This window comes from Pongo abelii, chromosome 9 (genome assembly GCF_028885655.2).
Source record: "Pongo abelii isolate AG06213 chromosome 9, NHGRI_mPonAbe1-v2.0_pri, whole genome shotgun sequence".
NCBI lineage: Eukaryota > Metazoa > Chordata > Mammalia > Primates > Hominidae > Pongo > Pongo abelii.
Genome location: NC_071994.2, coordinates 58047740 through 58063132, shown reverse-complemented (window position 1 = coordinate 58063132; position 15393 = coordinate 58047740). Strand labels below are relative to the sequence as shown.

At 44.0% G+C, this 15393-nt stretch overlaps 1 protein-coding gene across 2 annotated transcripts; it reads right to left on the bottom strand.

Annotated features, from left to right (window-relative positions):
- Positions 1–3895: 3895 nt before the first annotated feature.
- On the bottom strand, positions 3896–14253 carry CSRP3 (cysteine and glycine rich protein 3). Of its 2 annotated transcripts, XM_002821964.3 has the most exons (5): positions 14142–14253; positions 9994–10162; positions 8080–8212; positions 6815–6908; positions 3896–4614 (listed from the first exon to the last, which is right to left on the bottom strand). In XM_002821964.3, exons 1-5 carry the CDS (start codon positions 14251–14253, stop codon positions 4538–4540), a joined length of 585 nt encoding a protein of 194 aa, XP_002822010.1. In that variant the 3' UTR covers positions 3896–4537. The 2 variants fall into 2 exon arrangements, with proteins under 2 accessions (XP_002822010.1, XP_054382160.1); XM_054526185.1 differs by lacking the exon at positions 9994–10162.
- Between the last annotated feature and the right edge of the window lie 1140 nt (positions 14254–15393).

Sequence of the window (15393 nt, the reverse complement as noted above, 5' to 3'; positions counted from 1 at the left end):
TTCTCTTAGTTTCCCTATTCCCAGGAGTGATAGCTGCCTCTAGCAATTACTATCTCTGTGTTAAATCAGTGTGTTCTCTTTTTACTTTTTCAAAAATAATAGCACCTGTTTAGCTAATTGCCTCTACTATATTCTCTTTATTAAAATAACTAGTGTGGTTTCTGTTTTTCTGGTGAAACTTGACAGATACAGAATATTAGAAACAAGCTGTTAATGATGGTCTAGGCAAGAAGTAATGAAGGCCTGAAGCAAGATGATGACGGTGGCACAGAGGAGACCCAGCAGGCCCAGATCACAGAGTGGATACGGGGAGAAAAAGAGGAGTCAAAGATGGCTTTGAAATGTTGAACCCAATGAATGAGAGGATGAAGATGGTACTCTGAGAAATAAAGAACACAGTGTGGGGAGACTAGGTGATGAGTTTGGTGGCTGGGATCTACTGAGTTTGAGGTACTTGCAGGCTATCCAGTGGGAAAGTCTAGAAGGCAACTGGAAAGAGGCCAGGGCATGGATGGGAATCATCTGCATAGATGGATAAGATTGTCACAGGGGAGAGGTAGAAAATAGATGAAAATGGAGAGTCACCTTCCTCAAATGGAAAGATGAATGCTAAAAAGATACCAAAGATGACAACTAATGCGAACAAACAGACTAAAAAGTGTGAGAGGAAGGAGAAGGGCAGGAGCAAAAGCTTATGGAATATGGATTTAGGGAGCTGGAGAAGGAAGAAGTAACTAAAAGGAGATCGAGTAGGAGGACAAGAAAGTAGTGTCAGCCAGACACGGTGCCACTCCTGTAATCCTAGCACTTTGGGAAGCCAAGGTGGGCAGATCACCTGAGGTCGGGAGTTTGAGACCAGCCTGACCAACATGGAGAAACCCCATCTCTACTAAAAATACAAAATGAGCCGGGCGTGGTGGCACATGCCTGTAATCCCAGCTACTCGGGAGGCTGAGGCAGGAGAATCGCTTGAACCTGGGAGGTGGAAGTTGCAGTGAGCCGAGATTGCGTCACTGCACTCCAGCCTGGGCAACAAGAGGGAAACTCCACCTCAAAAAAAAAATAATAATAATAGTGTCATAGAATCAAGAGAGGATTCATTTCAGAGAGGAAGCAGTCAGTTGGCAGGAACTAAGGAGCAGCTTGAGCAGAAGTTGAGAATAGCTGACGAAAGACAAAAGAGTTTGTGATTAAGAGGTTATTAGTAGGGCCGGGCGCGGTGGGGATTGGCGAATCACTTTAGGCCAGGAGTTCGAGACCAGGCTGGCCAACATGGTGGAAACCCCATCTCTACTAAAAATACAAAAATTAGCCAGGCACGATGGTACACGCTTGTAATCCCAGCTACTCGGGAAGCTGAGGCAAGAGAATCGCTTAAACCCAGGAGGCAGAGGTTGCAGTGAGCTGAGATAGTGCCATTGCACTCTAGCCTGTGCAACAGAGCGAGACTCCATCTCAAAAAAAAAAAAAAAAGAGGTTATTAGTGGCCTCAGTTATTAGTGGTGGTTGAGGATGGAGAGTAGAGGCAAGGAAGACTAAAGAGTCTAAAAGACTAAGGACTAAGTGGAATCTAGTCTTACAGCTTGGCTCTGAAAGGAGAGAGGAGACAGCAGTAGCTTGTGGCATAAGAGCAAGGTTTAGTCTTTGTTTTATTTTAAATCCAAGACAAACCCAATCATGTTTTTCAGGGCCAGGAGAATGTGACTGTTATGCTATTTTGCCATAACTTTATTCCTTTCTTCAAATATCTATATAGCCACATTAGAGACAACAAATTTGAATCTCTTTCACAAATATCAGGCAAAATCTTGATCATGCCCCCTGTGACTTAGGATGGACGCTGGCGCCATGAATGGAATCACTTGGATGTAGCACAGTCTATATTTCAGGTGTGTAGTAGTCACGGGAGCTCATGCAATAATAAATATCCTCCCAATCTCAGTGGCTTCACACAATGTTTCTTTCTCATGTCATGGTCTGTTTAGCTGTTAGCAGGTGTTCTTCCATGCAGTGACTCAAGCTGCTTCCCATCTAGTGGCTCCACCATTCCTAGGGCCTCGGTATCCACTGGACTTCTACATCCAGACATATGGAAAGAATGGAGACTCTCCTGAAAGGTCATGGAGGCCAGGACTTCACTGGGCAAACTCAGTCATGTGTCTCAGTGAACAGCAGGGGAGCCTGGGAAATGTAGTGGAACAGCATGCCCAAGAAACGGAGGGGAAATACAACTGTTGCTGAACCACAATAAGCTTCTTCCTTTGTTTTGTTTTTTTCTAAACTCATTCACTCCAGTATGTAATCAACTTTTAGATTCTAGCAGAATTTGCATTTAGCCTGGCCTATACTCTCCCCGATTTCATTCACTCAACAAATGTTTATTAGGTGTCTACTATGTGTCAAGCACTGTGAATGGCTTGACATGTCACATTCTAACAAGGAGGCAAATAGGAATTCAAAATTTCAATACGATGACATAAGTGCTGTGCTAATTACATACTGGCTATGGGAGTACAGAGGTAGATTAATTCTGCCCAGGTAGTTCAGGAACAATTTGCAGAGGAGTTGGCATTTGACCTGTGACTTGCTTAATAGGAGTTCACCAGGCTAAGAAGTTGGATTAGTGGGTAGAGATGGGGGGGAAGGTTCCCATCTTCCAGGAATTCTAGGCAGAAGGAACAGCATTAGAAAAAAAAAGATGGGGTGAGGGTTCTGGGCGTATTTGGAAAGCTCCGAGTCTTTGAGTGTAGCTGGAACTTGTCTGGAAGAGATTGTCTAAAGCTAAGTTGAAGGGGTAAGGCCGAGGCCAATTTGTGAAAGTCTTTATGTGATACACTGTTATGGGCTGAACTGTGTCTCTGCAAAATTTATTTGTTGAAGTCCTAACCCCCAGTACCTCAGAATGTGATGGCTGCATTTGTAGATAGGGCCTTGAAAAAGGTAATTAAGTTACAGTGAGATCATTCAGGTGGTCCCTAATCCAATATGACTGGTGTCCTTCTAAGAAGTGGAGATTAGAACACAGACAACCACAGAGCAAAAACCATGTGAAGACAAAGGGAGAAGACAGCCATCTCCAAGCTAATGAGAGAGATGTCAGAAGAAACTAACACTGCTGACACCTTGATCTCAGACTTCAGCCTCCAGAAATGTGAGACGGTATGTTTCTATTAAGTCACTCAGTCTATGGTACTTTCTTATGGCAACCCTAATAGACTATTACACATCCTAAAAAGAGGGATGGAGGGGATGTATTCTAGAGATATTTGGAGTCAGAATCCAGGAGACTTGAGAAGTGAGGCAAGGTGGGGTGAGGAAGAGAGCAAAGCTAAGGATGGCTAAAGTTTTTAGCTTCAGATTTCCTGGGTAGATGGACGGTGGGGCGAGTCACTGTGAAATGCAGCAGAGGAGGAGGAGGTTGCATTGTCCTGTGGTCATTTCTCAAATATGTGTTACCGCTCAGCAAACCTGGAAATCCCATGCGTAGTGCCAAGATCGTATACTGCTTTTAAAACTCATGTAGGGCCTTGTCCAAGACACTACATAAACAGCACTGAATAAATGCTCATTTCAAAGAAAGCCTTTCCCAGGGGACTTGGAGCATGGAAAAAACCTTGGTTTAGCCAAGTATTTTATAGTTCTTATCACTAGATTTTCACTTGTTTCATGTATTCCAAATAATTCAGAATTGCACAGTGCTGGGGGAAGTGCTGTGGTTGTTAAAAGCAGAAGCCCAAGAAGTGCTTGAGCTGCTGAAACTTGCTGAAGAGGCAGAGAAAGACATTTCTAATTGGCTGCATTTCATTTGCAAGGCTGGCAAATTTGACGTAGAAGTCTTAAGAAAATTGCTAAACCCCAGGGAATTGTCCTAGAATAAAAGAAAATCATCCTCATGTCATTTATAATACAGAGGCAAATGCCACGCTTTGTTGTCATTTCTGAGTTTTCACGAGATGTGTAACGTTACAAAGCCCCACGACAGGACAAAAGGATCAACTCTTCAGCAATTTTATTAGTTTTGATTTTCCTTTTAGATTTTGCTATCATGTTCTCTATTTTCTCCCAGACCCCCTGTTTTCTTCTCCATTAGCAGTAACTAGAAAGACACTTGGCTGACAGATTCTGAAAGACTGCTTTCCTTTGCCCATTGTTTCTTCCTTCTCACTCCTTTCTCAGTTGACATCCAAATTTATTATGTTCTCTGCAGCTCGTTTTTTGAACTAGCTTTATGTTTTTTGAAAATTTCTATCTCAAAGAAAAGATCCAGAGCCATACAAGATAGCACTAAAACATTTATTTATTGCCTCTCCCACTCCAAGCATTATAAATAATAAAGCATTTGTTATAGATTAAACTTTACATAATTTTCTTCCAAAGGCCTCTTCTAACATTCAGTAAAGACCATGATCACTTCTGAGGAGAAACACATAACGTACAACTACAAAGGAGAGGCTATTTGGGGAAAGGTATCCATCTGTGCAGGATTACTTGGCAAGTGTTTTAGGTTCGCAAAAAATCTGAGAAATGGCGCACCTCTTCATTCTTTCTTTTCCACTTGTTGTGTAAGGCCTCCAAACCCAATACCCGTGGGGCCAAAATTCTTGGCATAGCAAACTGTGAATGAGAAGAGGATGAATGGAGAGACAATGCATTGGTTAGTGCCATTTTTTTCAGGGCTTTCTGTCTGGGCACAGTCCTTTTAATTATTAGAGACATCCTTTTGATAGATTTATGCATAAGTTTGCCAGGCATGGTGGCTCATGCCTGTAATCCCAGCACTTTGGGAGGCTGAGGCAGGCAGATCACCTGAGGTCAGGAATTTGAGACCAGCCTGGCCAACATAGAGAAACCCTGTCTCTACTAAAAATACAAAAAATTAGCTGGGCGTGGTGGCGTGTACTTCTGATCCCAGCTACTGGGGAGGCTGAGGCAGGAGAATTGCTTGAGCCTGGGAGGCTGAAGTTGCAGTGAGCCAAGATCACACCATTGCACTCCAGCTTGGATGACAGAGCAAGACTCCATCTCAAGAATAAAAATAATAATAATAAAAAGATTTACGCATGAGCTAACTTTTTAAAATAAATTGAACAATACTTAGATCTGTTAATAAAAATTGTTTACACTTCTTGCCACTTTACTAAATGTGTTTGCAGATATTTTCTCATTTGAGGATTGCCTGCCCAGCCTCGTCCCCTGTTGCCTCCCGCCTCTGCCTCCCTTCCTACATTCCAGGCACGCAGAACCACTTGCAGTACCTGGAATGAACCATGATGTCCTAGCTTAAGTGTCTTTGTAATCAATGATCCCTCTTCCTGGAATGCCCCCTCCCAAACCCACATTCACCCATCAAGCCTCAGAGGAAGCATGTCTTGTGAGAAGCTTTCCCCATTACCCCAAGCTTGTTCCTCTCCTCTTTGTAGGTGACTGCATTGTGAATGTTTCTCTACTATAGATTTTTTTTTTCACTTTGAAATGCAATTATTCATTTACATGTTAATTTCCCTACTGACTTCAGCAATATTTTAGGGTATTATGAGCTATGAAGGCTGAGGACCCCGTATGTCTTCTACTGCCGGGAGACGGCAACCATCTGTCAGATAGTGGGCTAGTTCCCATCCTGTGTCATCACAGGAAAAGCTTTGGCAGCTGATATGGTTTTGCTGTATCCCCACCCAAATTTCACCTTGATTAGCTCCTATAATCCCCACATGTTGTGGGAGGGACCCAGCGGGAGATAATTGAATCATTGGGCGTGCTGTTCTCGTGATAGCAAGTCTCACAAGATCTGATGGTTTTATAAAGGGCAGTTCTCCTGCACTTGCTTTCTTGCTTGCTGCTATGTAAGGTGTGACTTTGCTCCTCCTTTGACTTCCGCCATGATTGTGAGGCCTCCCCAGCCATGTGGAACTGTGAGTCCATTAAACCTCTTTTTCTTTATAAATTACCCAGCCTTGAGTATGTCTTTATTAGCAGCATGAGAACAGACTAATACAGCAACCTACAGTTATGACTTATAAAGTCTTCCCTCTTAACTCCCTTTCCATTGCTCCTCTCACTTCATTCCAACATACTCCTTTGGAGATTCTTGAGACACCATCATTAAGTGATGAAACTCCACTGAGCAACAGAATAGGCCTAGGCTCAGGGGTGGAGGACACATTGCCTTGGCCCTAGTGCATCCCTTCCTTTGATAGTGTCAAGAAGGAGCTAAGCCTCTACTATTTCTCCACAAGACCAAGGGATTATGGAGGCAGCGAGGGGCAGAGCCGCAAGGACCAGGAGGAAAACCAGATCTGTCCCTATGATCACAAGTAATGTGCAACATCAACAACAGAACTGTTAGTGGGGGGTAGGCAGGAGGGAGATAGATATGTCGTGATAAACTCCAGTGAGGCCAAACCGAGTTCACCCTCCTCCAGTCACCCCCTCTGCCACTCAGGTGGACAGATGGTGTTTCGATTTTTGGAAGGGGGTGTGGTGTTAGTTGTCCTGGCCTGAGGGCTCTTCCAAGACCAGAGGCAGGGCACTGTTTCCTCCTCTTCCTCTCTCCCCCAGGTGCCTAACTTCTCGAACCACTGAGTGTCTGAAAGCATCTGGTCTCTGCCAGGTGCTCCAGTGGAGAGGACCAGAGCTGGGTCAGGTGGGAGATTCCCTCCCCTTAGGTGGTTTTGCTCCTGAGAACCCAACACTGCCCAGGCTGAGCAGCCATACCTCCTGGAAGACACAGGAAGACCTCCAGGCGTGAACATAATTTCCCCTCCCAAGGGCCTTTTTAGGGAAAACATATTTCAAGAAAGTCTCCAGCATCACTCACCTTTGCAATAAAGTTCCCCATCTTTGTCAGTGACATTTGTGGACTCCAGACTCTTCCCACAGATGGCACAGCGGAAACAGGTCTTGTGCCAAGGCTGAGGGGCACAGAAAAGTTGCATATTTAGTGAGGTAGGCAACACATTCTGTTTCCATTTCAAGTCCCTGAGCAGCAGCATCCAGAGGAGTGACATGTCTTAATCATTTGCTTACCTAATGGGCCCCATAATTTCTCCAGGGGTTTGGGGAAGATGAGATGCTATGGCCTTAGCCAGCACTTCTCAGAAGCCTGAAAATGGATTTGTCCTGGTGATTTGCATATGTTTTCCTTCAGAATAGACTAAACGGGAAAGGGTTTCCCCAGGCCAAAAAGATCCAAGGAACGAACTGGTCAGAGAAGGACTTGGGCTGGGGGCACTGGGTGATGTTTGTGTTGAATATAAAGTTAGAGAAAGAAAAAAAATAAAGAAATCAGGCAATTGTTCAGGGAATTCAACCTTGTTTTAACTCTCTGGTTTAATTCCTCTGTGTAATTCTGATGGCAGTGTTGCACAATTTAGATGTTCTAGATCTCCATCCTCCTGCACATCTGCGTGTCTACCAGGTACAGCCCAGGGCTTCTCCTATGTCTTCAAATGGCCAGTTTTAGGGTGGAGCCTGCCCTTGTGTTTGAAGTTAGATGCTCTCCACGGCCCTTCCTCCCACCATGTGGTATAAACATAATTTTTCTCTTTCCTTAGGTCTGACTCCTTTGGTGAGTACCCAGGCTTTGGGCCTGAAACTGGAACTTGCAGAGCACATATGCATGAGTGTCTTGGACATCTGATGACTTCCCTGAGAACCAGGAAGTTCGTAAGTGAGGATGCTTCTCACTACCGTGAGGCGTCTGCTATATCCATTGGTCGTGGTGGCAGCAACAGGTTGAGTTAGGCAGTGGTGGATCTGGGGCTGACATCTTTTGGGGGGATTGTGGACACTGAAGGGTAGAGGGGCTTTTGCTTTGTATCCCAGAACTTTCAGCTGGGTGCCTTCCATCTAGTAGAATAATGCTTGCTGCATCAAACTGCTCCAGTCCCAGCTTTCAAAGGGCAATGCTAGATGACAGACAGCCCCAGCCTGAGAAAGTAGCTGAGGATGTGTGGTTTCTAAAGTGGTTCTGAGAGCTAGAGAGAATGACAGCTGTTTGCAGCTCCCAATTTTTCTCTCATTCCTCCCAAATGGCCTGGTGGAGATGAGCAAATTCTGTCTGGCTCATACAAAAGGTCTTACCTTGCCACCTCCCATAACCTTCTCAGCAGCATAGACTGACTTGCCACATCGAGGGCACTTCTCGGACTCTCCAAACTTCGCAGTGAACTTGGAGGGGTTGCTGGTGGTAGCTGAGCGTGCTGGCTTTGGGGACCTGTTGGAAATAGACAAATGAATGAAATGTAGATTTCCCCTTGGCAAACAGTAGAAGAGCTGTGTGGCCTTGAGAAAGCGACCTCACTTCTGTGTGCCTCGGACTCCTCATCTGGAAAATGGGGATAATTTTGGTGTCCTTCTCATAGTGTTGTTGAGAGGGTTTAAATGAGGTGACATTTGTAAAGCACTTAGAACAGTTCCCGCCTGGCATGTAGTAAGGGCTAACAAATGTTAGCTAAAATGGGTTTAGAGCTTTCCTTTTTGTTGTAAAGCACTTAGCAAATGTTCTAGTTATGTTAGCTTGTGTTGTTGTTGTTGTGTTGTTATTACTACTGTGCTTATTTATGTTCTTCTGGACCATTTGCGAGGCCACTTGTTTCCTTTCTAAAGAGAGCTGTGAAAATTACAGAGCAAGGTGGGATTTTGACAGTGGGTGCTAATCAGTTCCTGATGAACCACGGTCCATGAGCTGATGCATTTGTTATCACAAGCCAGGCTGTTGTCCTGCCTCCAAGGATCACCTGTCCCAGGAGAACAATGTCCAAAATAGAGACATAATAATAGCCTCTCATGTGTTGGTATCTTTTGGTGTTTGCTTATATATCACTTGAGCTGTACCACAACCCTATAAGGTAGGCAGGGCTGGTTGGAGGAGAGTGAGGATCAGAGTGTGACTGCCCAAGGCTAGGCAGCTCATGACTGATGGAACTAGGAGGAAATCCTAGGTCTTCAGACCTTGTTACTCTTTGTGCAGCATCACTAGGAAGCCCTAATGTTGAAAAGTGAACTTCAGTCAATGCGAGGCAGAGAATGCAGTGGTATATTTTCTTCCTTAACAAGGGTCTCCATTTGAGATTGAGTAATAAGAAAAACTAACAAAAAGAAGTCTTCTCTCTAAGATGACTAATCACACATCTCTCCACTTTTCCAGGCTCTCCTGTGGCTTACTCTCTTTTGAAGGGATCAGCTGATTCCTCAGATGGCCTAAGTGCTCTCTGGGGGAGGCCCTCCATGGGACACTTCCTTGGTTGGACTGGGCCTTTCTGGACAGTCCCAGTGCAGAGCTGAGCCTGGAGGCCAGCTGGCCAGACAGTAGTGTCAGGCCAGTGGCCATCAGACTTTCCTCAATTCTGGGCTGGAGGTCAGTGTGGTTATCAAGAAAGTGGACCCGGGGGACCAGACTGGTGGATGGAGGTGGCCAGAGTGATGTCCCAGCTTCCCTAGGATAATGTGGCGGGAACTCTAGCACTGTACTGGCAACAGGCAGCCAGGGAACCCCCAGAACAATCATGATTGATTGTTAACTCTAAGGCACAGCCCATCCTTGCAGACACACTCCCCCTGCCATGCGGACATTTGTCATCTTACAATCCAAGGGAAGAAATCGTTTCATGACGGGCACACAAAGAATGGCCATTGCTGCCCTGCCATATTTATGTGATTTACACAGAAACTCTCAAAGGGGAAGAGAGGAGACTCCATGCAGTTTTGCAAAGGTCAAACAATGGAACATCTGTACATCCTGGGTTTTCTCTTGACATGCAAACCAAGAGCCATGGTGTAAAAGTAATTGCCCTTTAGAACGGCAGATAATTTAAAGAGAGTCTTTGGAGAAATGACACATTGTTCGAACTCGGTCAGACTGAGTATTCCTATTGTTGGCAAGTCAACAATAGAGTCCATTCTCCCACTTCCAGAAAACGTTGCTATGGGAACGAAATGAACTGTCCTGATAATTGGAGACTTTAACAGGCAAGGGGGAGCAGAGCAGTAACTCACTGTTGGAACTGCAGGCCGAGATGCTCGCCCGTGTCCGTGCTGAGACAGCCAGCGCCTTGTCCATACCCGATCCCTTTGGGGCCATATCTGCGCCCATAGCACACCTTACAGTAGATCTCCGACTCGTGAGCCGCGACTGTCGTGCTGTCAAGAGCCTTCCTGCAGGCCACTGCCAGGAAAAGGAAGGGTCATGGGATTGGAGTTGAAATCCTTCTCCCCTTCTTTGCACCCACAATGCCATGCTCGGGGCCAGAGACCCAGCACGAGGGGCCCCTGAGCCAAGAATACAATGTTGATTCCTGACCGGCGCATCTGTCCTGAGTTGTGCACTCCAAGACAGTCCCGATCTCACAGATGACAAAATTGGGTTCAGTGGTTCCCAGCTGGAAAAGGGTGGAAGCTAGCATTAGAACGAGATATATAGGCTCAGACCTGCTAAGGACTGTATCCCTGAGTCTTCCCAAATGACATCAGGGAAGAGTGTGTGTGTGTGTGTGTGTGTGTGTGTTTGTAGGCGCAAGCATTGGCGGGGGTGGATTAAGGCAGGAGAGAAACTTACTTTTTTCTTAATCATAGAAGAATCAGGATTGAGCACTTTCTGCACTTACCATAGCCTTTGAAGGACACTGTGATATTCAAGCAGACAACTGCCATTGAGGCTAATTTTGGTCAAATTCTGGAAGCAGAGGAGGAGGGGAAGGGGGTAGACCTGCCTTATTAACTCCTTAGGCTTCTATTGGCTCAAGTCCCGTGGTTACTGTATATTACCTAATGTGAAGTATCCTCCAGTATAAGGCAATCAAGCCCTCATTTTTCCAAAGAGAGGATTTATAGAAAGATTTATTTTGCAAATTTAAAAAGAAACTTTTAAAGATATAAATAAAAATGTCAAATATCTACTTATAATTTTAATTTAGTAATATAAATCAACAATATATTGATTTGGAAAGGTTACTTTTTTCTAATCCCACATAAATTCGGGGAATAATTATCTCCAATTCTGTCTTTGCATCTTCAGCATCGGCATCTCCCTCACCACCAGAATCATTTCTGGGGGCAGCTGGCCCAGCTTTTCTGAGCAGCTCACCTTCACTTCTATCTGTACGTTTTAAGAGGCAGCCCTGTTTTATACCTGAGTAGGAGGTTGTCACCTAGAAATTGCATCTCAACAAGAAGGACCTATTAGCACAGCATTAGGGCAGATTTTTTAAAAGATACAGAATTTCCACCATGTGACGACTTGCTACATTGCGTTGCAACAATGATTCTTGAAGATTGTTTATAGTGATGCTCAGTGCTTATAATAGGGAGATAATATCCCCAGGAATAATAATATGTGTACATTAAATGTATTTGCCTTTAAAAAAACATTTCCATCAAATGATCCCTACAAGCAATCCAGCATTGAATGAGGTTATTTCAGGCTAATATGCCTTCTTCAAATGATATTTTCTTTTTAAAAAAATAAAGTAATTGAATATGGGAGTGGAGGAAGAAGATAAGGTTGTAGATGAGGTAGGATTAGCCAGGGGCTGATGAGTGTGGGGCAAGGGAGTTTATTCTGGGATTTATTTGACTATTGTGTCAACATTGTATGTGTTAAAAAATATCTGTACCAAAAAAAAAGTTTAAATCAGTAAATAAAATAATTGGAAGACTGTCTTATAGCAGGAGAGACTTTATAAGGCTTTAAACACAAGGCATATCTTTTTTATGAAGATGAATTTGGGGGGAGAATGCCTTATATTGAGACATAGAAGGTATATACTTGTCTCTACTCTTCTTGTTACTGTCAGTTACCAACCTCCACAACAACTGCTTGCATATTTGCTGATGATCTAGACTCTGAGTTCCTTGAGGGCAAGCCTGTTTTGTCTTAATATTCCCAGAATTTAGCACAAGGCCTGGGCCAGAATTAGTCCTCTGTAAACATTTACTGAGTACATGAATGAATGAATGAATGTGTCAATGTAAATCAGTGAGTTGTTCACAATTATACAATAGTAAGCTGCAGAGCCACGGCTTACCTCAGTTCTTTTGACTCCTAGTCCAGTGCTCATTCCCATCACTCCAAGACTGCCTATACCCTAAGGTGCCCTGGCCAATTCTGTAGCCACTCCCTGGCTTCTGATGAGCTTTTGTGAACAAAGGAGAACTGTGCTGTCCAATGCTGTGGCCACAGCCACATGCTGTGCTGTAAGCACAAAATGCACATCAGATTTCAAACACTCAGTACAAATGCAAAAATCATGTAAAATATCCCACTGATCATTTGTATATTGAAGTATACATTGAAATTATAATGTTTTGGATATATTGAGTTAAATAAAATGTTTTGAGATTAATTTCACCTGTTTATTTGTACCATTTTTAAACTATGGTTACTAGAACATTTAAATTTACATATGTTGCTGCATTATATTTATTTCTTTTGGACAGCAAACTTACTTTCTAGATTTCATGATTAGTCTAGAGATTTAATTGTGAAGATTTATCTAGAAGTCAGGGGGACACTGGCCTGGGCACAATGTAAGGTAGACCCTGTGTCTCTGAATGCCATTTCCAGCAGCTACAGAGTTGCCTGCGGACAGGTGATTATCATGTGGTAATAATATAGAAAAGTGTGCTCCTCTCTGGGGCTCTTCTATCCATCATTGCTGAAATGTATGCTGCTCAAATCTTCATCCCATCAATGAGTTCTCAGGAAATATCAAAGGGTTAAAAGGGATGTACCAAAAAAATGCTCAAATCTCTTCTACTATGACTCCTTTGAACAGGGCATCTTCCTGCTACCTGGGAAAGACAAGACACCCTCTACTATGGAAAGCTTCCCTACAATTTCCTGTTCCCACTCAGTTACCAAAGTTGATCAAAGGAGAATACAGGCCTAGAAGGCTGGATTTCCAGATCAAGACCCCCCAGTTTTCTCCTTGTAACAACCTGTGCAGTAGGTATAATCATCTTTGTTTCATAAATGGAGAAATTGAGGCTCACCATGGTGAAATGACCTGCCCCAAATCTCAGTGAGTACATGGCAGAGCCCAGACTCAAACCCGAGTCCCTTTTACTCTAATTCTAGAATTATTTCTAATATTCCTAATCCTGACTTTTAAAGAATGCTAGCTCTCTTTGGACAAAAGCCCCAACAGACGGAGTCCAGCCCTTGGAGTTCTTTTCAATTGCATGGACGCCTTGCAGCTACCGGGCTGAAGCATGGGGGTGCTGGCATGGCTGTGGGGACTAGTCCAGGAGGGGGCTTGCCAAATATCCAGCAGAGCTAGCCCTTAAGCCAGACCTCCTGGAGAGAAGCAGAGAAGGTAAGCGGCCATTTCAAAACCAAGGCCAATTTTCTCCCAAACAGGACTAGCTGCCAGGAAACAGTGTAGAATGCAGTCATGTCAAAGAGCACTGGACATGGAGTCTAAAGGTAGAGGTTCATGTATAAGACTCTACCGCAGATGCACATGACCTGGGCTTAGATGTGAGAAATGACTTGTCCAAAGTCACATGAGTCAGGCAGGGCCAGACTCACAGAGGACCACAAGGTCTCAAGGTTCTCCCTATTTTTGACATGTGTGAGTCAGTGTCTGGCGGGTAATGGTCAGGATTTCTTTCATGCAGTTACTGGTGCCCAGGCCCTGAAATGCTTCCCTCTCTGACTCTTACATACAGAGTTGGCATGTGTTGCCCCCCTGCCTGACATAGGTTCTCTCTCAGGCAAGACCAGTCACAGCTGGCTTCAGTCACAGCTGACCAGAAGGGGCAACATAGACAGCCAAATCCATCCTGGCTTCAGATAAGTGCTGGCTTCCTTTCTCTGCCAAGTCACATGTTGTCAATGTCGCCATGGGGTCAAAGTTTTCCCTACAGAGAGCAGTGACAGGCTAGTTTGTTCTGACTTTGAGCTACAGGAAAATGAATGGCCTCTGAGCTGGGCAAGCAGTTGAAGCAAGGGTATTCAGGAAAGCACCATCTTTTCTTGGTGGAGCCCAAGAGTTAAATTTCTAACCAGTTCCCAGGTAATGCTGATGCTGCTGGTCCCGGGACCACACTATGAGAACCACTGGCATACAGTGTTTGTGATTAAATGTGAATTTTGTGATGCTGTCTGGATGCTGAGGGGCCCCCAGGGTGTCCACCCAACTCACTGCAGTGGAAACACGTCTTGTGGAAACTCCTTCCATTGCACTGGATTTCTTCTGCATGGTAGACGGTCTTTTCACAGGCTCCACATTTTGCGCCTCCGCCCCAGTTTGGCATCTTGAAGACTATCTGGTCAAGGTCAAGTCTAAGGGGATATAAAGCAAATACCCTACATTGAAGTGGCCTCAGGAGTGAACCAGTCTCTAATAGTGCAGTGGTCTGAAGACCAGGATCCAGCCCAATTTTTTTTTAGTGTTTCATTTATTCATTCATTTAGCAAACAGCTACTGTGTGCTAGTCATTAAATAAGCTCAGACACTTAGATGGCTTTGGATAATCACTTTACCACTTGGGAACTCAGTTTCTTCTCCTGTTAAATTTCAATAACATCTATTCCTATGTATTTCACAGGGCTCTTGGAAGGAATGAATAGGCTAATTTCATGTACATAAAAGTATACACAAATATCATTTTTTTATCTCAAGTTTAAAAAATTATCCCATCAGAAGTGGGAATCATCTGTGAAGATGGTATTTTCTTCTTGTCTAGCTAAGAGCTTCTCAAATCACCTTAGACCTTGCTAAATGCAGATTCTGGTTTGGTAGATCTGGGGAGAGGCAGGAAATTCTGCGTTTCTAACAGACTCCAGGCAATATTGATGCTGCTGGCAGTGGACTACATTTTGGGTAGCAAATTCTTAGCTTATCTTGCTGATAGAAAAGTATATTAATAATATATAAAATCTCCTATTCCGAGTTATTCCTCATATCCATACATTCCTTTTTAAGAATATAATCACCCAGGCTATAAGATATATTGGCACTAGGTCAGTAGTTGGAAACTTGCTTTCTGCTTTCAGGGCTACCCTCTACCTGCTGTGCATATCAGGATGAACTACATAGCTTAACTTTATACCTGTTTTCCCACCTATACAGTTATTCTTTTCCCTGCTGCTTCAGTGTCCTTTAGAAAATCAAATGACATGATGTGCAGGAAGGTCCCACAGAGTTCACAGTGCTCAACATGAGCCAGACCATGGTGCTGACATGTCCTCCTGCACCCTTGGAGACATTCAGCTACAAGGAGCTGCCAATAGCCACAGCCCCAGGACTGTCATTGTCTCCTCACCACAGAATTACATTTAAGAGATATTAACCAAAGAAAATTATTTAAAAAAATAATTGTCCTCTGTATTTTTAGTAGAGACGGGCTTTCACCATGTTGGCCAGGCTGGTCTCAAACTCCTGACCTCAAGTG